The sequence below is a fragment of the Xenopus tropicalis genome, chromosome 6 (assembly GCF_000004195.4).
Source record: "Xenopus tropicalis strain Nigerian chromosome 6, UCB_Xtro_10.0, whole genome shotgun sequence".
Lineage (NCBI taxonomy): Eukaryota > Metazoa > Chordata > Amphibia > Anura > Pipidae > Xenopus > Xenopus tropicalis.
Window position 1 is genome coordinate 3,180,698 of NC_030682.2, and position 24,028 is coordinate 3,204,725.

Consider the following 24,028-nt stretch of genomic DNA (forward strand, 5'->3'; position numbering starts at 1 on the left):
CCAAACCTGTACCTTGGCGGGTTTGTACTTGGGAAACCCACCTGGGGTTAAATTAGCGGCCCAATTTGGCGGGAAAACCTCCAACCCCGGCAGCCTCGGCGCAACATGGACTCGCCTCATTCCGCTTATACTAACACCGCACAGACTCCTGGGAAGCCCAGTGCATCATGGGTACAAAGTGCTCACATTGCCGGGCAGGTATAATATCGCTAAGTGGGGCACATAAATAATATAGCGGGCCGCTCACGTTACCATGGAAACCTGCGGGGGGGACTGGCTCAGACAGAACAAGCCTCTCAACCTATCAGCGTTGCCCAAGCGGCTTGACTTATTAATAAGCACTGCCGCACAATTGGTTGAATCTACGGCGCAATTACCCAGCAGCCAGTGCGCCCCCACTGTATCTGTGTGAGGGAATCTTCCCCGCCCAGCTCTGCGACAAGGGAGCGCTTCGACAAATAGGAGATCAAGGGCGGGGCTAGTACACTGATTGGCGTGTGATACAACAAATAAACGCCCTCCTTAGGGCCGGCCGAGCTTGTGACTGGCAAGTATATGAGTGAAACAGCCCAGGGTGCGGGATTAGTGGGAGAGCGGGTTCCGTGTTGTTCTGTGGCGGCGTGTGGGGCGCGTCAGGGGCTGTCGGACTACAACTCCCAGCATCCAATGTGCGGGCTCTGTAGGGAGAAGAAATAAAACAAAGTAAGTGACTGTACAGGGATTTATGTGTAAATGTGATTTAACTCTTGTTTCATCCTCCATATTAACCCTCAGTAATACCTGCTGTTGGAATGGACCGTAACCCTTTGCCTGCTGCAGTGCCTGCTCCTGTAAAGGGGATGTAACAGCCCTGATGTTGCCGGACTACAACTCCCACAATAATGTAACGTATAATGAAGGCTGAGGCATGCTGGGAGTTGTAGTCCAGCCACATCAGGGCTGTATAAAGCGATGTTATATCTAAGGTACCAGCAAGGGGCCTGATACAGGGATCAAGCATTCTCATTGGTCACTTCTCTTGCATCTATAAAGAAGTGAATTCTGTTACAGTTGGGTTTATTTCCCCTTTAACTCTGTGTTTCCCCTCATGCTCTGTAATAACCCACAATATTTAGTAAGTTTTTTCAAAAAAATCGGAAATTCCTCCCATGATTTGAGATTTATTCAGGTTTAGTTAAACTTTTTTGTTATAAAAAAACACTGCAGGTTGGATCTGTCGCGTCCCATTGTACCCTGCGGAGCTGTAGAAGAGCAGGGATAGAATAGTCGGCGCCAGGCACGTACTCACAGAGACGCTAATCCCCTCATTGTTTCTAAAGGGGAAGTTAATCCCCTCATTGTTTTCGGTTTCCCCGAGTTTCAAGTGAAACTTAAACACATTATTGTTTCCCGAGGCTGAGCCGGTGCTGCTAAACTGGCGGCTGTGGAAACCAGTGAGCTTACACTCTAAGGGCCCTATCACATTCCCATCAGCCCCTGCCCCAGTGAGCTCACAATCTAAGGTCCCTATCCCATTCCCATCAGCCCCTGCCCCAGTGAGCTTACAATCTAAGGTCCCTATCCCATTCCCATCAGCCCCTGCCCCAGTGAGCTTACAATCTAAGGTCCCTATCCCATTCCCATCAGCCCCTGCCCCAGTGAGCTTACAATCTAAGGTCCCTATCCCATTCCCATCAGCCCCTGCCCCAGTGAGCTTACAATCTAAGGTCCCTATCCCATTCCCATCAGTCCCTGCCCCAGTGAGCTTACAATCTAAGGTCCCTATCCCATTCCCATCAGTCCCTGCCCCAGTGAGCTTACACTCTAAGGGCCCTATCCCATTCCCATCAGCCCCTGCCCCAGTGAGCTTACAAACTAAGGCCCCTATCCCATTCCCATCAGTCCCTGCCCCAGTGAGCTTACAATCTAAGGTCCCTATCCCATTCACATTAGTCCCTGCCCAGTGAGCTTACAATCTAAGGTCCCTATCCCATTCCCATAAAGGCACAAGGCTGCAGGCTGAGTTATACAGGGAACTCTGAGTATCACTCATGTATTATAAGGGATAATGTACCCCCTACTGTAAATGATAAGGATATTAGCAGTCACTGAGGGGTTCTGTGCCCCCCATATAAAGGCACAAGGCTGCAGGCTGAGTTATACAGGGAACTCTGAGTATCACTCATGTATTATAAGGGATAATGTACCCCCTACTGTAAATGATAAGGATATTAGCAGTCACTGAGGGGTTCTGTGCCCCCTATATAAAGGCACAAGGCTGCAGGCTGAGTTATACAGGGAACTCTGAGTATCACTCATGTATTATAAGGGATAATGTACCCCCTACTGTAAATGATAAGGATATTAGCAGTCACTGAGGGGTTCTGTGCCCCCTATATAAAGGCACAAGGCTGCAGGCTGAGTACCGTACATACGGGGCAGGTTTGGACAGTACCAGTACATATGGGCCATGGGGAGAGAACATTGCTGGGTCCCATTTTGAAAATGTTGGCAACCATGATACCAGCACGGCTCAAAGTTGAACTACAACTCCCAGTTAGCTGCTTGTGCTGTGCTGGGAGTTATGGTTTAAAGGGACAGTAACACTAAAAAATGAAAGTGTATAAAAGTAATTACAATATAATGTAATGCTGCCCTGTACTGGTACAACTGGTGTGTTTTCCTTAGAAAGACTACTATAGTTTATATAATAAAGCTTCTGTGTAGCCATGGGGGCAGCCATTTACAGGAGAAAAGGCACAGGTTACTTAGCAGATAACAGATAAACCCCCATTATATTCTACAAAGCTTATCTGTTATCTGCTATGTGCCTGTGCCTTTTCTCCTTTTTCCCAGCTTCAATGGCTGCCCCCGTGTTGACATAGCAGCTCATTTATATAAACTATAGTAGCGTTTCTGTTGCAAACTTACCAGTTTTACCAGCGCAGGGCAACTGTACATTATATTTTAATTACTTTAAAACACTTTCATTTTTTGGTGTTACTGTTCCTTTAATGACAAGTAAAGGGCCACAGGCGATAGAGCTCAGTGCAACATGGACTCGCTTATAGTAACACAGCACAGACTCCTGGGAAGCCCAGTGCATCATGGGTAGAAAGTGCTCACATTGCCGGACAGGTATAATATCGCTAAGTGGTTCCCATATATCAGTGATCCCCAACCAGTGACTCAGGGGCAACATGTTGCTCCCCAACCCCTTGGGTGTTGCTCTCAGTGCCCCCAAACCAGGGAGTTATTTTTGAATTCCTGACTTGGGGGCAAGTTTTGGTTGAATAAAAACAAGATTTACTACCAAATAAAGCCCCTGTAAGCTGATAGGGTGCATAGAGGCCCCTAATAGCCAATCACAGCCCTTATTTGGCTCCTCCATAAAGTTTTATGGTGCTTGTGTTGCTCTCCAAGTCTTTTTACATTTGTCTGTGGCTCCCGAGTAGGAAAGGTTGGGGGCCCCTGCCCTATATAGTATAGTGGGCCTCTCATGCTACCATGGAAACCTGCTGGGGGACTGGCTGAGACAGAACTCTCTGCCTATCAGCGTTGCCCAAGCGCCCGGCTTACCAATAAGCACTGCCCGCACAACTGACTGAAACTACAACGCAATTACCCAGCAGCCAGTGCGCCCCCACTGTATCTGTATGACGGAATCTTCCCCGCCCAGCTCTGCGACAAGGGATCGCTTTGGCAAATAGGAGATCAAGGGCGGGGCTAGTACACTGATTGGCGTGTGATACAACAAATAAACAACCCCCTTAGGGTGACTGGCAAGCGAATACGCCAAACAACACAGGGTACGGGATTAGCGGGAGAAACGAGCCGGTTTGTTGTTCTGTGGGGGTGCGTCAGGGGCTCAGGGGTCACTCACAGGGAAGGGACCCTCCCTCTCAGCCTTATTATACACAGCAACTTCCGCTTTATTTTATAACTAAAGTCTGCAAGTGACCTCTGGGGGGGCAAATGCTCATGGGGGGGCAGGGTCAATTCAGGGTTAATTCTGTGTGTCATGTCCCTCAGGGTTATGTGCAAATGGGATTTAACTCTTGTTTCTCCTTCATGCTCCATATTAACCCTCAGTAATTCCTGCTGTTGGAATGGACTGTAACCCTTTGCCCGCTGCAGTGCCTGCTCCTTTATAGGGGAACTCCGGCAAAATGTATTAAAGGGGATGTAAACTCCGCTGTTGCCGGACTACAACTCCCACAATAATGTAACATATAATGAAGGGTGAGGCATGCTGGGAGCTGTAGTCCAGCAACATCAGTGTTGGATGCTTAAAGTAGAATAACACTCATTGGTCAGTTCTTTTGCATTTACAGTTGGGTTTATATCCCCTTTAATTGAGCAACTCGTATGTTTCTCCTTCATGTGTAAATGTGATGTAACTCTTGTTTCTCCTTTATGCTCTATATTAAAGGAGACACATCCTATAAACATGATGAATGTACCAGGGAATTATACTCCTCTAGATATAGAAGGATTGGGCTTAAAGTTGTGTTTCTGACTGATTTATTGAGAAATTCCCCCAAACCCCACTAGCCCCGCCCATCTGTGCCACTTCCTGCTGCCTCCTTTCCCAGGCTGTGCAGGGGGGGCGGCGGCACTGTAGGATAGGAACCAATCAGCAGCTAGGCTGACCTGATAGGGAACTGAAGCCTGTCTGTGCTTGTGTGACTCCAGGGCTGTGATTGGCTCTCCCCCTCCTACTGTGCTTCTGGCAGGGACCGTTAGGACACGCCCACCCCTCATGTGAAACCCAGACAGGGACCTGAGAGGATCTATAGGGAGCTCCAATAAAGGGGCCATTGTTACAGATAGGGTTAATGTTTAGCCCAAAGGGAAACCAGCACCGGATATTATTCATAATTGCCTACAGGGTTAGAGTTTTTCCATTTATCCAATATGTCTCCGTTAAGGTGGCAACACAGCCCCCCACTGACGTTCAGGGCTGAATCGTCAGATATGGAGGTAGAAACAATAAGATTTCTACCTCCTCCTGCCGATTCAGCCCTGAACATAGATTTTGCTCGGACGCCTTCAATGGCGCCCGATCAAAATTTTCTAACGTGCCCGATCGGCAAGTCGTCCGATATCAGCAGCCTCCTGTGATATCTCCTCGCCGACTTGCCATAAACGCACCGAATATTATGGCCAACTTTACTCCCTCAGGCACCTGTTTATGTTCCATAGTTACCCCCCAGGGGGCAAATTAAGGCTCCACCCTCTCGTTATCCCATGCTAATTACCTGCCTTTGATAAACATGTGACTATGCTAATGAAGGGCGTTAGAGTACAGGAACCCATCAGCCTTCCTTTCCATATTGTGGGAGGAACCTTTTCCCCCAAACAAAGGCCCCGCCCATAGTTGTTTGTTTGTAACTTGTTTAACCAGATCCTTTAGGGGGGTCCGTTTCTATTCCCTGCCCTGGGGGCTCTGGCTGAAACAATGTAACACAAGGCAGCAGCCTGACAGACCCGACTCGCTGGAGGAGACATGGTTTAAAAAGTAACGACCGGGAGTTCAGAAAATGCTGCTTTCAATAACAATTACATTTACACAGAACTTCTAAAGCATAAAACTGCTCAACGGAAAGCTGCTCGGAATTATGTTTTCTTTTATTAGGCAAAAACATGATTTTTTGGGGTTTATATGTCCTTTAATAGCCCAAAAGTCATAGCAGTTGAGGAATATACATGATTGCTGGACATGGAATAAAGATGAGATATAAGAGCAACACTTATCTACCAAGCCCATTAATTGAGTTTTTACTCTTAATTACATTCACATTTTTTTTTTTTTTTTTACATATTTGCTTGAAAGAAAGAAGACGCAGAGAAGCCCCAGAAGCCAACGATCCATTGGTTTGGTTTTTGCCCATTAGACCGTCCAACACCAGGAAACCCACACATTGGAGAGAATAATCTGTATCCGACTGAGAAAAAGCTTTGGTGCAATGAGCATTCCCAACTTCCCTCAGTGGCAAACTTCCCAGCTTCCCTCCGTGGCAAAACGTTACGGATGCACAGAATGTGGGAAGACGTTATCGTCATTAAGCAACTTGTACACTCACCAGAGAATCCACACCGGGGAGAAACCCCACACCTGCACAGAATGTGGGAAGAGTTTCTCTGTAAAGTATCATCTAGTCAAGCACTTTAAAACTCACACAGGAGCGAAACCGTTCATGTGTATGGAATGCGGTAAAACCTTCTCCGAGAAAGACCAACTTCAGGCGCACTCAAGGGTTCACACAGGGGAGAAACCATTTTCTTGTGTAGAATGTGGGAAGCGGTTCAGCAGTAAGGGAGGCCTGCAGTACCACCACACGACTCACACAGGGGAGAAACCTTTCACTTGCACAGAGTGTGGGAAATGTTTCCCGAATGTCTCCGGCCTTAATAGTCATCGCTTGATCCACGCAGGGGAAAAACCATTTCCTTGCACAGTTTGTGGGAAGAGTTTCATTTCAAGGAGCGACTATATCGGGCACAGTAGGATTCACACAGGGGAGAAACCATTTGCCTGCACTGAGTGTGGGAAACGTTTCTGTCTAAAGACCAACCTTACCAGGCACTACGTGATTCACACAAGGGAGAAACCTTTGAAATTGGGCAGCAGTTCCTCTAAAAACTACAGCCTTCCTGCCCCACCCTTGGGAGAGATGTTCGATATGAACAGAATGTGGGAAACTATTTTCTCTAAAGATCAACCCTACCCGGCATCACATGACTCACACAGGGGAGAAACCTTTGTAATGGGGCAACAGTTCCTCTACAAACTACAGCCTTCCTGCCCCTCCCCTGGGAGGGATGTTCGACATGAGCAGAATGTGGGAAACGTTTTGGTCCAAAGAGCAACCTACCAGGCATCAAATGACTCGCACAGGGGAGAAACCTTTGTAATGGGGCAACCGTTTCTGTACAAACTACAGCCTTCCTGCCCCTCCCCTGGGAGGGATGTTCGACATGAGCAGAATGTGGGAAACGTTTTGGTCCAAAGAGCAACCTACCAGGCATCAAATGACTCGCACAGGGGAGAAACCTTTGTAATGGGACAACCATTCCTCTGCAAAGTCGAGCCTTCCTGCCCCTCCCCTGGGAGAGATGTTTGACCACTTACCAACGTACATGGGGGCTTGTGTGTCTGAATCTCGTAGATCTTTAGTTATTTACTGTTTTTAGAAAAATATCATGTCACAAGCTTTTCCATCCGTTCCCTGTTTTCTACCAATTAGCAACAATTATTACAATAAAGTAGAGTGTGAATGTAGATTGTCTGTCTGTTTAACGGGTGATAGGGAGCTGTCTCTCAGGGTGTCAGATTGCTGTCTCTGCCTTGGGCTGTAAAGGTGGCTATACACGTTAAGATCCGCTCGCTTGGCGAGGTCCTCAAGCGAGTGGATCTTCTCCTGATATCCCCACTTACGGGTGGGTGATATCGGGTGAATTTAGGCCTGGGGCCAAACGATGGAATTATAACAATGGTAATGGGCGCAGTCAGTTCAGGGACCGCATCAACAAGCCAATGCGGTCCCCGATCTGAGTACATTTTTTAACCTGCCCGATCAAGATCTGCCCAATTTCAGGCCAGATATCGGTCGGGCCGATTAGCTGCCGAATTGGTCTAAGGGACCCATGTCGCCAGCTAGAATCGGCCCGTGTATGGCCACCTTTACTGATCACATTATCTACTAATACTACAGGTATGGGATCCGGAAACCTGTTATCCAGAAAGCTCTGAAGTAAGGAAAGGCCATCTCCCATAGACTCCATTATAACAAAATGATTCTAATTTTTAAAAATGTTTTCCTTTTTTCTCTGTAATAATAAAACAATTTATTGTATTGATCCCAACTAAGATATAATTACCCTTTATTGGGGGCAGAACAGCCCTATTGGGTTTATTTAATGGTTAAATGATTCCCTTTTCTCTGTAATAATAAAACAGGACCTGTACTTGATCCCAACTAAGATATAATTACCCCTTATTGGGGGCAGAACAGCCCTATTGGGTTTATTTCATGGTTAAATGATTCCCTTTTCTCTGTAATAATAAAACAGTACCTGTACTTGATCCCAACTAAGATATAATTACCCCTTATTGGGGCAGAACAGCCCTATTGGGTTTATTTAATGGTTAAATGATTCCCTTTTCTCTGTAATAATAAAACAGTACCTGTACTTGATCCCAACTAAGATATAATTACCCCTTATTGGGGGCAGAACAGCCCTATTGGGTTTATTTAATGGACAAATTAATCGACAGAAGTGAAACTTCTTTTCATCATGTCTAAAGGGGGCTCTGGTTCTTTGTGCTTTTTTAATGGGAAAAAGATCCCAAAGTGGGAGGGACCAACAACAGCCAATGAAATTTCACCCATTGACTTTAATGGGGAAATTGAAACTGCTGCCAGTCTTACAGCTTTGAGGCCACACCCCCCAAACTTGAATCACACAGTCATGGGCTCAGACTGAATGAAAATACGATGATTGTTAGATGCCCAAAAGTAGGCGGAGTTGTGAACAGCTGATGATTTTGTTGGATATGATGTTTATTGACTTATATGTGAGAGAGCCAAACGTTTCATAACCAGTTTCTGCAACATAAGCATAGATTGGCATCAGCGATATGATTGGTCGTTGGATTACAGAACACTATTAAACAGAAAAAAAACTGCACTCCTTGTGGTAAAAAAGTCCTTTATGGCATTAAATATAAACACATGTGGCTACTCTGAAACTAACAGCCTGACGCGTTTCGGGAAGAACCCTTAATCATAGGCAGAAACGCGTCAGGCTGTTGGTTTCACAGTAGCCACATGTGTTTATATTTAATGCAATAAAGGACTTTTTTAGCACAAGGAGTGCAGTTTTTTTTCCGTTTAATAGTGTCATAACAGCGGTGCCTGTAAATGAGCAGCGCGTCTGCAGCCTTTTCCCTGGATACTGTGAAGGGGCGAGTCTGTGCAGAGATTTTATTTCATTTTCTATTGGATTACAGAACACAAACTGTTAACTATACTTTTTGGGTACTTTTTAGATCAAGTTATAATTGGCAAAAATACAGCTTCAACCACACCCCGGAAACACCGTTAGATTGACTTTATTCATCCGCAGCCTGTGATTCCCTATAATTCGTTACACATGCGCACGAAATGCGTCAGGCAAATGGATTTATAAATGACGGATGAATAAATCAGCAAAGTGCATGGGGGTGAGTGATTGAGTTAATGAGGGAGGCAGAATGGGGCTGGATATAGAAAACAGGCGTCGAGGGTTGGATTTGTTATTGTTTATAAGGGTATTGTAATACTCCTATTTGGTACTGTAATACTCCTGTTTGGTACTGTAATACTCCTATTAAGCCTGTGACAAGGGAGAGTTAACAGGACAATAGGAGCAGGAGTATGGGGATGGGAGGGGGTAGTTACACAGTGTATAAGAGCAGGAGTATGGGGTTTGGAGGGGGTAGTTACACGGTGTATAAGAGCAGGAGTATGGGGATGGGAGGGGATAGTTACACGGTGTATAAGGGCAGGAGTATGGGGATGGGAGGGGGTAGTTACACAATGTATAAGAGCAGGAGTATGGGGATGGGAGGGGGTAGTTACACAGTGTATAAGAGCAGGAGTATGGGGATGGGAGGGGGTAGTTACACAATGTATAAGGGCAGGAGTATGGGGATGGGAGGGGGTAGTTACACAATGTATAAGAGCAGGAGTATGGGGATGGGAGGGGGTAGTTACACAGTGTATAAGAGCAGGAGTATGGGGATGGGAGGGGGTAGTTACACAATGTATAAGAGCAGGAGTATGGGGATGGGAGGGGGTAGTTACACAATGTATAAGGGCAGGAGTATGGGGATGGGAGGGGGTAGTTACACAATGTATAAGAGCAGGAGTATGGGGATGGGAGGGGGTAGTTACACAGTGTATAAGAGCAGGAGTATGGGGATGGGAGGGGGTAGTTACACAATGTATAAGAGCAGGAGTATGGGGATGGGAGGGGGTAGTTACACGGTGTATAAGAGCAGGAGTATGGGGTTGGGAGGGGATAGTTACACAGTGTATAAGGGCAGGAGTATGGGGTTGGGAGGGGATAGTTACACGGTATATAAGGGCAGGAGTATGGGGATGGTAGGGGATAGTTACACGGTGTATAAGAGCAGGAGTATGGGGATGGGAGGGGGTAGTTACACGGGGTATAAGGGCAGGAGTATGGGGATGGGAGGGGGTAGTTACACAATGTAAAAGAGCAGGAGTATGGGGATGAGAGGGGGTAGTTACACGGGGTATAAGGGCGGGAGTATGGGGATGGGAGGAAGGTATAAGGGCTCTGGTACACGGGGAGATTAGTCGCCCGCGGCAAAACTCCCTGCTCGCGGGCGACTAATCTCCCCGAGTTGCCTTCCCCCTGCCATCCCACCGGCGAACATGTAAGTCGCCGGCGGGATGGCAGATGCGGCGGGGCGATTTCGGGAAATCGCCGAAAAAGCCTCGCGAGTCTTTTTCGGCGATTTGTGCGAAATCGCGCCGCCGCGTGTGCCATCCCACCGGCGACTTACATGTTCGCCGGTGGGATGGCAGGGGGAAGGCAACTCGGGGAGATTAGTCGCCCGCGAGCAGGGAGTTTTGCCGCGGGCGACTAATCTCCCCGTGTACCAGAGCCCTAAGAGGAGACAGACACTAAGGGAACACTGTACACAGAAGCAGTAGAAATACTTTGTTGATCTCTATCAGGGATCTGGCGGTTCTGTGAGTCAGACAGTGGGGGCAGCAGGCGGGGCAGGTCCCTATAAATGAATCACTTTGTAACAACCCCCCCCAACTATATCTTAATAAGAGGAGGAGGAGAGCAATAGTGACATGAACTTGGTTCCCATTTAGGTGAATGTGACAGAGCAGAGCTGGTTCCTGGCACTGAATGATATCAGCAGGGAATAAGCCCCCAGCGCCACAGCCATTGGGTATTTACCTACTTTAACCCATAGTTTGCCTGGGTCCATAGCAAGCCAGTGAAATGCCTGGGAAAGCCCGGCACTAGGACCCTGCAGCTCCTGTCTCCCTGGGGGGCGGGGCCAGGGCAGCTGTTTGTGGGAGTCAGTGAATTGACTTGTTTGCTTTAAGCCTCCCCTTGTGAATCCCAGTGGCCCTGGGAGATTCTCTACACACTGACCCCTTGATTAGTTGGCTCCAAACTGATTCCCCTGGGCAGGGGCACTAGGACCCTGGGAAGCTGATCTGAGGATTGTGAGAAGAACCTGCAGATCCGGAAGTGAGGAGAAAGTGATTGGATGTGAAGTTGTTACTTTGCTGGAGGGACAGGGATCAGACCCAGAGTACTGACCCAATGGTACCGAGGTACTGATCCAATCTAGATGGAATAATCAGCCATAGTGTTTAGGCAGAGACGTACTGCACCAAAATGGCTCCCCTGAGCTACAGGCTTGTGCTCTCTGGGCATGCTGGGAGTTGTAGTGAATGAGCAGGGTGTAGCTAAGGGATCTGTATTAAAAGGATCTGCAATTGGGTTTCTATATCCCAGCTCTGAGTTCCCAGTACTCCTATTGATCACTATTAATAACTAGTCAATATCTGCCCCATGGGGGTATTTATCAGAAACTGAGTTTAACCTGCATGTGCTGTCTGTTTACTTCTGTGTGTCAGTGTGTGCAATGTCATCCCTGCAAAATCATTATAGGGCATCCTAATGACTTATTGGTTAGTTCCTCAATGGGCCTCCAGATAGATAGAATCTCAGCCATAAAGCAGGGCAGGACTGCTGCTTACAATGGGGGGGTTTCAGATAGGATCTGTGCCACTGTGACAGAATGCTCTGTTATACAGATAGCTAGAATCTCAGCCATAAAGCAGGGCAGGACTGCTGCTTACAATGGGGGGGATAGGATCTGTGCCACTGTGACAGAATGCTCTGTTATACAGATAGCTAGAATCTCAGCCATAAAGCAGGGCAGGACTGCTGCTTACAATGGGGGGGATCAGATAGGATCTGTGCCACTGTGACAGAATGCTCTGTTATACAGATAGCTAGAATCTCAGCCATAAAGCAGGGCAGGACTGCTGCTTACAATGGGGGGGATAGGATCTGTGCCACTGTGACAGAATGCTCTGTTATACAGATAGCTAGAATCTCAGCCATAAAGCAGGGCAGGACTGCTGCTTACAATGGGGGGGATAGGATCTGTGCCACTGTGACAGAATGCTCTGTTATACAGATAGCTAGAATCTCAGCCATAAAGCCGGGCAGGACTGCTGCTTACAATGGGGGGATCAGATAGGATCTGTGCCACTGTGACAGAATGCTCTGTTATACAGATAGCTAGAATCTCAGCCATAAAGCAGGGCAGGACTGCTGCTTACAATGGGGAGGATCAGATAGGATCTGTGCCACTGTGACAGAATGCTCTGTTATACAGATAGCTAGAATCTCAGCCATAAAGCAGGGCAGGACTGCTGCTTTCTAGATAAAAATTTTAATATTGATTTGATTTTAATTTTTGTTTTTCTTCCTGTTAGCATATTATCTTGGAAAGAAGATTTAGAGAAGCCCCAGAAGCCAACAATTCTCTGATTCTTTGCATAAAGACAAGAGGCCATTCGACTGTGCAACTTCTCCAACACCAGGAAATCTGCACAGACTGAGAAAAAGCTTTAGTGCAATGAGCATTCCCAACTCCCAGAAGGAATGTGGGCAAAGAATTGCAAACAAAGGTGATCTTCTTACTCACACAGGGGAGAAACCTTTCACATGTACAGAATGCGGGAAAAAATTTGCGACAGAAAATTGCCTCAATACTCACTTGCGGATTCACACAGGAGAAAAACCATTCAAGTGTACAAAGTGTGGGAAACGCTTTAGGCTACATCATATCCTTAAAAACCACATGAAAATACACACAGGAGTGAAACCATATAAGTGCACAGAATGTGGACAATGCTTTAATGCGCTCAGCACCCTTAGAGTTCACCAAAGACTTCACACGGGGGAGAGGCCTTTCACGTGTATGGAATGTGGGAAAAGTTTCACTCGAAAGTCAATCCTTAAAGGTCACCAGAGAGTTCACACGGGGGAGAAACCATATGTGTGCACAGAATGTGGGCGCAGTTTCAGGTTCAAGGTGGCTCTTAGAGACCACGAGAGAGTTCACACAAAGGAAGAACCGTATGCATGTAGCGAATGTGGGAAAACATTTAGGCGGCGCTCTCAACTACTCAGCCACCAGAATATTCACATACGAATAGATCTGTTTCCATGTATAGAATGTGGGAAAAGTTTCTCCCATGACTGCCACCTTCAGAACCACCTTAAACTTCACAGAGAGACTAAACCATTTTCTTGTGAGGAATGTGGGAAAAGTTTCTATGTAAAAAGCTCCCTTACCAGTCATCAGGCGACTCACACAGGGGAGAAACCTTTTACTTGTACAGAATGTGGCAAAAGCTTCTCTGCAAAGTCCATCCTTTCTTCTCACTTAATTGTTCACACAGGAGAGAAACCTTTCATGTGTTCGGAATGTGGAAAACAATTCTCTCGTAAGACAAACCTTGACAGACACCTACAACACGTACACACAGAGAGAATATTTACATGTACTGTATGTGGGAAAACCTTTCCCAGTGTGAGAAACCTTCTCTACCCCTGCACAACTCACACTGGGGAGAAACCATTCATATGCACAGATTGTAAGAATATGACCCCCGTTATTTCCTTTTCTTGCACAGAATGTGGCAAACAGTTCCTTAAAAAGGAATACCTTGGGAAACACCAGGCAATTCACGCAAGAAGGAAAGATTTCCCATGTGCAGAATGCGGTGAAAGATTCTCTTCAAAGAGCCACCTTCAGCGGCATTATGCGATTCACTTGGAGGAGAAGCCTTTCCCATGCACAGAATGCGGCAAATGTTTCTCTACAAACGATAGCCTTAGCATACACCAGAAAATTCACATAAAAAGGGAAACTTTCCCATGTACACAATGTGGAAAATGTTTCCTTGAAAAGGAATACCTGACCAAACACCAGGAAATTCACCCAAGGGAAACTTTCTCTTGTACAGAATGTGGCAAAAATTTCTCTTCAAAGTATTACCTTCAGCGGCATTACATGATTCACTCAGGGGAGAAACCTTTCACGTGCGCAGAATGCGGCAAATGTTTCCTTGTAAAGGAGTACCTTAGGAAACACCAGGAAATTCACTCAGGAGAGAAACCTTTCCCATGTACAGAATGTGGCAAAGCCTTCTCTGTAAAGGAATACCTACGGAAACACAAGAAAACTCACATAAAAAGGGAATAGTTCCCATGTACGGAATATGGCAAAGCCTTCTCTGCAAAGGAATACCTACGGAAACACAAGAAAATTCACATATAAAGGGAATAGTTCCCATGTACGGAATATGGCAAAGGTTTCTCTGTAAAGGAATATCTTCAGAAACACCAGAAAATTCACATAAAAAGGGAATAGTTCCCATGTACGGAATATGGCAAAGGCTTCTCTGCAAAGGAATACCTACGGAAACACAAGAAAACTCACATAAAAAGGGAATAGTTCCCATGTACGGAATATGGCAAAGGCTTCTCTGCAAAGGAATACCTACGGAAACACCAGAAAATTCACATAAAAAGGGAAACTTTCCCATGTACACAATGTGGAAAATGTTTCCTTGAAAAGGAATACCTGACCGAACACCTGGAAATTCATCCAAGGGAAACTTTCTCTTGTACAGAATGTGGCAAAAATTTCTCTTCAAAGAGTTACCTTCAGCGGCATTACATGATTCACTCAGGGGAGAAACCTTTCACGTGCGCAGAATGCGGCAAATGTTTCCTTGTAAAGGAGTACCTTAGGAAACACCAGGAAATTCACTCAGGAGAGAAACCTTTCCCATGTACAGAATGTGGCAAAGCCTTCTCTGTAAAGGAATATCTTCGGAAACACAAGAAAACTCACATAAAAAGGGAATAGTTCCCATGTACAGAATATGGCAAAGGCTTCTCTGTAAAGGAATACCTACGGAAACACCAGAAAATTCACATAAAAAGGGAATAGTTCCCATGTACGGAATGTGGCAAAGGCTTCTCTGTAAAGGAATACCTACGGAAACACCAGAAAATTCACATAAAAAGGGAATAGTTCCCATGTACGGAATGTGGCAAAGGCTTCTCTGTAAAGAAATACCTTCAGAAACACCAGAAAATTCACATAAAAAGGGAATAGTTCCCATGTACGGAATGTGGCAAAGGCTTCTCTGTAAAGGAATACCTTCGGAAACACCAGAAAATTCACATAAAAAGGGAAACTTTCCCATGTACACAATGTGGCAAATGTTTCCTTGAAAAGTAATACCTGACCGAACACCTGGAAATTCATCCAAGGGAAACTTTCTCTTGTACAGAATGTGGCAAAAATTTCTCTTCAAAGTATTACCTTCAGCGGCATTACATGATTCACTCAGGGGAGAAATCTTTCACGTGCACAGAATGTGGCAAATGTTTCCTTGTAAAGGAGTACCTTAGGAAACACCAGGAAATTCACTCAGGAGAGAAACCTTTCCCATGTACAGAATGTGGCAAAGGCTTCTCTGTAAAGGAATACCTTCGGAAACACCAGAAAATTCACATAAAAACGGAATAGTTCCCATGTACGGAATGTGGCAAAGGCTTCTCTGTAAAGGAATACCTACGGAAACACCAGAAAATTCACATAAAAAGGGAATAGTTCCCATGTACAGAATGTGGCAAATCTTTCTCTAACAAGGGCATCCTTCAATGGAATCAGATAATCCACACGAGGAGAACATCTTCCCATGCCCAAAAGTGAACACATTCTCTCGTAACAGCTCCCTTTGCCTAAACCAGATGATCCAAAAACTTTCACTTGCGTAGAATGAGGCATAAGTTGTTTTTTTTTGTATATTCTTTATTTTCAGTTTTATATGCGTACAGTACATATCAGAACCAGACAGCTTTATACAGTAGGCATAATGAACGCTTCATGTATCGGGTATACTTATAGACTTATAGATACTTACAGGTATACTTATAGATTTTTTGCAGCCATGCAAAATGCAATGATAGTTTTCGTAACATTCTGCTCTGACAAAGTTGTCTAAGATAGCTTTGATATTTATTATGCTTAGTTAAGCTGTAGCGGTGGTGTCTCCTATTGCTGCCCTTATTGCAATGTTATTGTCTGATATAGTACTGAGGGAGAAGAACATGGTGAGAAAAGGAGAGGGGGGAAAGTAACAAGGAAGAACAAAAAAGGTAAAAGTAATTCTTTAAACCAGGATAGAAAAGGGAAAAAGAGAGTATCCATAATGGGGAAGCAGAACTTGGAGGTGCCCAGTCGCTCAGTCGCTCTGTTATTAACTACCTGTCATCTTCAACAAGTAACATTTGACCTTTTTGTGTATATCTGCTTTCTAGTAGTGCCCCTAGTCCGGTGTCATTCATTCATCTCTATATGATTCTAAAAACATAACCCATGGGGACCATGTCAGGACAAACTTGTCTGGTGTCCCTTGGACGTTGCTAAGTAGTTCCTCCATTCGCATAACATTTCCCATCTCTTTAACCCATTCACTTATAGTAGGGGGGGTAATGGATTTCCAGTGGCGTGGTATCACTGTCCTGGCTGCCCCCAGGCAGAAACCTAACAGAGACCTTTTATATTTAAAGACTGAGCCTGGGAGGATTGAGAGGATACCTATCAAGGGATCTGGTTTTAGATCTAGACCTGTGCAGGAGTTAATAACCTTGAATATTTGTTCCCAGAATGGGATCAGTGGCATTTCCACCAGATGTGCAAAGGGGTCCCTATCTCAGTTCCACATCTCCAGCACTGCTCCGTGACCGTGGGGTAAATTTTATGTAAGATTTCGGGGCATTTATACCACCTTGAGATTATTTTATAATTTGTCTCTTTGCAAGCTATAGAAAATTTGTGCGTAAGATAAAAGCAATTTCCCCATTGATCTCCTGTAAGTTGCATCTGCAGCTCCCTCTCCCACTTCTTAGTAAATTTGGGTAACATAATGGTTTTATTGGTGGTGAGTAACTGATATAAGGCATAAGTTTTTTAATAGAAGGGAAGCATTTCCCCTTGAGAAGATGCCATGGGAATCATGGGCAGGTTTATTTGCAAAATGGAGCATGATTGGGGTAACTCAGGGGCGTTGCCATGGGCACACAGGTACTATTTGTTGGCCAAGCCCTCTGCCCAGGGAGCCAAGTGACAAATGGGATAATAACTGGGGCCTCCTAGGATAAGGGCCACTGGGGGTGTATAAGTCTTAACCAAAAATAGTTTTTCCACTTCCCTAGAATGCAATGGAAAACACCAACCAGTGGTAATGGAAGTTGCTATTATTTAAAGGGGTTCTCTCATCCCATAATATCCCCTTTTTAGTGACCATTTTTTGCAAACTTCACTTTTTTTCAAATGCAAATGATACAAATGTTATAAAATGACAGAGTGTAAAACTACTGAGCTGTTTCTTCACTTTTCTCTCTTTCACTTTATTGTTTCAGCAACCGAGGGGTTAAGGGCAGAAGGTTCCTGGCACACAGAGGGTTTTTTTCATTCTTTTCCCATAGTATGGGGCATATAGAGCCTTATTTTTCATCTGTCTACACAAATGAGGAGAAGCTAATGAAGGCTCCCATTTTAATAGACCCGATCCTAGTAACATAACTATTGATGCATGGGTCACTTATCCCAGGGTACTAAACAAGGTTAACACTGTGATTGCCAAGCCTCTTCACTTAATTTTTCAGTATTCGTTGAGGTCTGGCATGGTGCCGAGAGACTGGCGGATTGCTAATGTGGTGCCGTTATTCAAAAAGGGATCCCGTTCTCAGCCTGAAAACTATAGGCCTGTTAGTCTGACATCAGTAGTAGGAAAGCTTTTGGAAGGGGTAATAAGGGATAGGGTACTTGAATACATTGCAGTTCACAATGCTATAAGTTTGTGCCAGCATGGTTTTATCTAATTTAATTGTCTTTTATGAGGAGGTGAGCAGAAACCTTGATGCTGGAATGGCAGTGGATGGGATCTACTTGGACTTTGATACAGTAATGATCAAATTGAGGAATATTGGCCTAGAACATAATATTTGTTCTTGGATAAAGAACTTTGTAACTTCAAAGAGAGATGGGAGACTGTGTTGAATGAGTGTTCATATATTTCAGATCTCACAATCACAAGAGATATAATAGGGAATCTTTCCACTGAAAATTACTGAAAAGAAACAGCCACTAATTCCTTATTGACATATTCAAGTTTCCATCCATTCTCTGTCAAAAAAAAAAGCCCTACTATATGGGGAATTTTTAAGATTAAAAAGAAACTGTTCATCTCCTGAGATTTTTAAAGCACATGCCCAAAACCTTAAATTGAGATTAAGAGATCGAGGATGTTCTAACAGAGCTCTCTGCACAAACAGGTAGACCCTCTTGGAAAAGAAAAGTAAAGATAATGATGTAGGTGGCCCAAGGTTCATTAGTACCTGCAGTACCAATAGCGAGGAAGTGCGTAACATTATCAACGCACATTGGAACATCCTACTGGGGGATGAACGTTTACGTTTAGAATTACCAAAACAAGTCGGGGTGCGTTACAGGAGAAGTCCCCATTTGAAAGACATTTTGGAGTTGATTCACTAAAGGTCGATAAAACGAGTGCTATTTATAGCATGCGGTAAAAACGTTATCGCGTATTTTTTGCGACTTAACGCTCGATTCACTAAAAGGACAGGCGTCATAATTAAGACGTGATGTTCTCTGCGTTATTTAACTCACGCTGAGCATTTTTCCTGCATTAATTCCTGCCGTGTGCGTTATTTTCTGCTGCGCGCAATATATTTTGCCGTGTGCTATATTAGCGCATGATATTACGCACGTAACCATTACTTTCGGAAAACTACTTTTCTGAAAATGACCATTTCGCCGAAAACTGGCGGCTGCATCACTCTGGGGCCAACACAGACTTGAATAAATCCCACTGCAAAGTCCGTATTGTGTTGCCAAAAGCTCACAAACCCCAATTTACTTTACATACTGCCTGCCCCAAGTAGGGGTTAATATTCGCACAGACCAATGCGATATTTAGCGCTTTTAATGCTTCATATGTGTTTGTGAATCATGTGTTAGTATTATATCTATGCGAGAATTAACGAAATGCGAAGTAAATAACGCATTGCGTTTTTTGCGCATGCGATATGCGTCTTAATGCGTGCAAAATGACTTTGATGAATCGGGACTTAATAATCGCATGCTTTTTAACTAAAAAAGGCATGCGATAAGCGTTATCGACCTTTAGTGAATCAACCCCTTTATGTCATAGCCATTTTTCTAATGGCCCCCAAAGAAAGGAGCTTAATGGCGCTTTCCATGTGGGGATTGTACTGTGCGCAACCAAATGATCAGGAAAACCTCTTATACAGACAGATTTGGCAAAGTATGAAAAATCAGCAATGATATAAAGTGTAAAACCCAGGGAGTGATCTCTTGTCTGGAATGTCCTTGTCGGGTATCACTGCGCAAAAGCTGAAACAACACATACAGCAGCTCTGTAGCACCGGCAGGAAGGCTGATACTCACAGGGAAACGGGGAAGAAGTTATCGACAGTAGCACAACATGTTAGTATCATCGCTCGGTGTTACCATTCTGGGCAACTGAGAAAATAGACCCGGGAATCAGGAGAGGTGATATAGAGACAGAACTATTAAAGGGAGGGAGCGTTATTGGATATTCAAATACAGTGTATCCATATGGGATTAATGAAAACCATTTATTTACAGTATTTATATAAATAAGCGTTAAATAAATGAGCTCCTCTGTCTCTAGGTTTCATTCCTGTAATCCCCTCAAACCCCAGTCCCTCCCCCTCCACTTTCCCTCTCGTTATCCCTCCTGCAGTGATAGAATCCTGTTCCCTTGTCCCCTCAGTGATGGTCCTTTTAGACCATTGCTTTGAGAAAATAGCCTGCTTTGCAGTAGGAGAGTAGGAGTTATGTGGTTGCTAGGCAATCCCTACGTAGAAACGCTGCCCGTTTGCCTTGAAGATAGAATGCAGAGGGGTGGGGAGACTAATCGCGGCTGCATTGAGGCACTAATGGGAGAGAAGTGTAGGTGCTACTTCTAGGCAAGGTAAACACTGAGACCGCAGCCACTCGGTATCTGCCTTATAGTAATGAGCGAACCTGTCCCGTTTCGCTTCACCATGAAATTCGCGAAACAGCAAGAAAATTTGCAAAATGCATTTGTCGTGCGATTTTTTTGTCGCCGCGGCTATTTTTTTTGTCACCCGTGCTTTTTGTACGTGGCCGCGCCCATTTTGACGCAACTGCACCCAATCTTCCGCACAACAAAAAACTTGACAGATTTTTCCGCGGCAAATTTTCATGGAAGTTTTGCAAAACTCGGAAATTCATTGCGAATCCATGCCTGGCCAAAAAATTTGCTCATCAATACGGCCTTATCTTTGCTTTGTGGTATCCCTTTAATCAGTCAGCCAATACTGAGATACATACAATTGGGATATCTCCGCCCCTCCTGAATCTTCCTTTTCTCTCTATAATACCCTAATAAGGTGAATTACCAATCAATCATTGGGCTGGTAGTTTAATTCATTGATTCAATAGTATTTTATTCATTTTTGACTTTTTAATAAGAAAACAACACATATATCTGGTGATATCTGAATCTGTGGCACCAGCACTTTTGTAATGAATGGTTTGGAAGGAATAGCACTTGCATTTGATTGGATGATTTCTAAAGGTCTTTTTAAGTGAGATTATAAAAAAATTGGCACTTTAAAAAAACCTGCACATTTTTATCTAATTTATTCAGTCAGATGGGTTTGGAGAGAAATTGTGAGAATATTAAACTATAGCACTCGCACTTTGTTAAATTGAATTGTTTTTATAGTATTGCAAAAGCCAGCACCTTCTAATGCACTTTTCTTACCACAAATCACTTTATTGAATCAATTAATGAACCCCTGATTGGTATGTGGAGCTGAATCAAACAGTGGGAAGTTATTGTTATAAGTGTTTTCTAATTAAGGGGCAATCTTTTTCTTCTTCAACTAATACTTCAAATTTTATACCCCCAAGAAAACACTAGTTTCGGAGAAAATTTATTGGATAAGAGAATTTCTTCTTTCCCCATTCCCCTTTTCATGTAATAAGTCTTCACAAGCTTTACCCTTTCACTGTAGGACAGCCTCCACTGCTTCCATCGCTGTACTTTAGCATTCCCAGCATCCAACTTCTCTTCCCAGTTTTGCCTACCGTCATCTCCCTTCCCAAATTTGATTCCCAAGATTGGGGCAACTGAAAATTCCCAGAGCGGAAAAGCCAGCTCCTCATTTAATCATAAGAGAGGAGCAGGGCACATCCAAATGATAAAAAGTTACAACTTTATTTTATATATCAAAAAAACCCAACGCGTTTCGACCCCCATTCAAAAGACCCTTTATTCCACCCGCCTGCAAACGCCTTGAAAAAGGATCAATTGCAAAAACATACAGCAAAGGGCTTAAAGGCCCTGACTCACCCCGGCCCCAACATCAAAGTTCTCACCTCGCCACCCACTGATAAGTGGAAAGCTTACGGCCCCTTTGTACAAAGCTGATAGCCACCTAATGAATGTTCCCGGGATGCCGAACTTTGCCAAAACGGCCCACAGATACTCATGGTCCTCTCGATCAAAGGCCTTAGCCTGGTCCAGAGACAGAAAGTAGCAACCAATGTTTTGGACTTTGCATAGTTCCAAGGCTTCCCTTATAGTAAGGATTGCCTCGAATATGCTCCGCCCTTTCACCATGCAGGACTGGACAGGAGATAATAAAGTGGTAAAAAGTATCCATGCGAGAAGCTTCCTATCAGTGTTGAGAAGGGCAATTGGCCTCCAGTTCTCAACCCGCTTTGGATCCTTACCTTTAGACAGCAAGATCAAGGAGGATTCTCTCATAGAGGGGGGCAATATACCCCCTTCCAGGTCACTAAAGACCTCTACAAGAACCGGAGCCAGCTGGTCTTTAAATTTCTTATAAAATTCGGCTGTAAGGCTGTCCGGTCCTGGAGCCTTCTTTTTAGCAAGGCAGTCGATAGCAGCTTTGACCTCATCCGTGATCTCAGCTGTCAAAGGCTCAAAGTCCAAATTGGTTACATCAGGCCCTGGGGTTGCCTCCAGGAAGGGTAAAGTCCTCCCCTTATCCAAAGCCTTGGCCTGGAACAGAGAAGCATAGAAGTCTTTCACAACCCCAAGGATGCCTCTGGATTTCTGCAAACTTCCCTCTGAGTCAATAAGGCCAGTCATCTGCGTTTCTGTCTCTCTCCTATTCTGGAAAGGGTCTGGCGAGTTCTTTGCCCCAAAATCCCTTTCCAGAACCATAGAGTCCTGGTGACTGTACTAATGCTGCTTCATCAGAGTTTTCAACTGGGCAATTTCCTCCCCCACCACCCCGGTCAAAATTAAGGTTCCCAACTTCTTCCTCAGAGACTGCTATGTTCTAGACCTTATACCCTCTAACAGATAGCTTTGTGAAGAAGGTTTGGATTTCTTTTTTCGTACCCTCCCACCACTATTGAAATGAATCAAAAAAGTCCAGCTTTGACCACTGGGCCTCAAAAAACCTCTTAAAGGAACCATTGTTCGCCGCTTCCTTTAAAGACTCAATTCCAAGTCTCCACAAACCCTTACCCTTCTCGGGAGTTCTGACATCCCAAACTTAAAAGAGACCATTAAATGGTCTGCGAAATCTACCAGAGTTTCTCTGATTTCCAAAAAGACATCCCTCTCTTTGACAAAAATTAAATCTATCCGACTACTGCGATTGGCACAAAAGTAGGTGTGAACACTCTTCCTCCTATTCCATGTGGCCACATTCACCAGCCCCGCCTGTGTGACAACATCCGTCAAAAAGGCCCCTTCATACTTATTATATTTACCCGTCCTGTCCCCCGGCTTCAGGGCCTCAATAAAATCCCCAGCCAGAATGACGGGACAAGAAATACACAAGAAAGGTCTTATTTCACCCAACAGTTCCTTCCTTTCTGCTGTTGTATGTGGTGCATAAATATTGATTAACCTAAAATCCTCACCCTGAGAAGAAATCTCCAAAAGCAAACACCGCCCCAATCTCCAAAAACCGCTTAATTTTGAGATCAAAATGACCCTTAAATACAATTCCCGCACGTGCTGCAGATTCTTCCTCAATAGACCAGAAAGACGGCCCAAACTGCCATTCCCTTTTAGCATTAAAGATTTCAGTCTTATTGTTTAGCCTTGTCTCTTGCAGAAAAAGAATATCAAACACCGATTTCCCCACAAAATAATATACCACAGCCCTTGTTTTATTATTCTTGATACTACAAACATTAATAGTACCAAAACTGATTACCTGTTCTGGCATCTAGGGAGTTTAGCAAGCCTCTTTTCCTTCCCCAAATCGCTTAAACTGAGGCTTCCCCATTCCGCCTAAAATACCCCCTTCTTCCTGCCTAAGGAATTCATTCCCATCCGAACACTCCCTTTTCTTCCCCTGATCCTCCACTTTCTCCTTTTCTACTTGACTGGGAGTCAGTTCCTCAGCTCCACCATCCACTGTCTTTACCACAGATGGCAGAGAACCCTTAGACTTCTTTTTTCCTTCCTTCCTTCCCAGTCTCCTCATCCTGCCCTTCGTCCTCCAACCTCCTTAACTCTTCTTCTTCCTCTGCCAGTTCTCCCCATGATTTCCCATCAGGAAGTTCAATATGTTTTAATATGCTCTTTTGAAACCATTTTTCTACCTCCATTCCTAATTAACTACCAACCACCCTCCATTCTTCTTTCCCAGTCTGCACCCATTCCCCCTTCCCTCACTGCCCTCCTTCTCAGTATTCTAGGACCGTACTTCCCCACCTGAAACACCCACCTCCACCCTTGATACCTCCTCCGCCTCCACCCTTGATACTACCACCCCCTCCACCCTTGATACCTCATCCCAACCCTTGATACCTCCT

The 24,028-nt window shown here is 44.6% G+C and overlaps 2 protein-coding genes across 4 annotated transcripts; both read left to right on the forward strand.

Moving 5' to 3' along the window:
- Positions 1-558: 558 nt before the first annotated feature.
- znf84 (zinc finger protein 84) lies at positions 559-7,264 on the forward strand. Its single transcript, NM_001016873.2, is given in 2 exon segments — positions 559-702; positions 5,816-7,264. A coding segment is annotated over 1 exon segment (1,158 nt). The 5' UTR covers positions 559-702; positions 5,816-5,948; the 3' UTR covers positions 7,107-7,264.
- Positions 564-17,640, forward strand: znf519 (zinc finger protein 519). 3 transcript variants are annotated; one of them, XR_004223076.1, is made up of 3 exons: positions 8,824-9,208; positions 12,531-16,015; positions 16,046-17,640. XR_004223076.1 is itself a non-coding variant. In NM_001102709.1 (2 exons), exon 2 carries the CDS (start codon positions 12,674-12,676, stop codon positions 14,306-14,308), a length of 1,635 nt encoding a protein of 544 aa, NP_001096179.1. In that variant the 5' UTR covers positions 564-702; positions 12,531-12,673; the 3' UTR covers positions 14,309-17,499. The 3 variants fall into 3 exon arrangements, 1 of the variants encoding a protein (NP_001096179.1); XR_004223075.1 differs by lacking the exon at positions 8,824-9,208 and adding an exon at positions 10,653-11,354; NM_001102709.1 differs by lacking the exon at positions 8,824-9,208 and adding an exon at positions 564-702 and having other exon boundaries at positions 12,531-17,499.
- Positions 17,641-24,028: the final 6,388 nt, after the last annotated feature.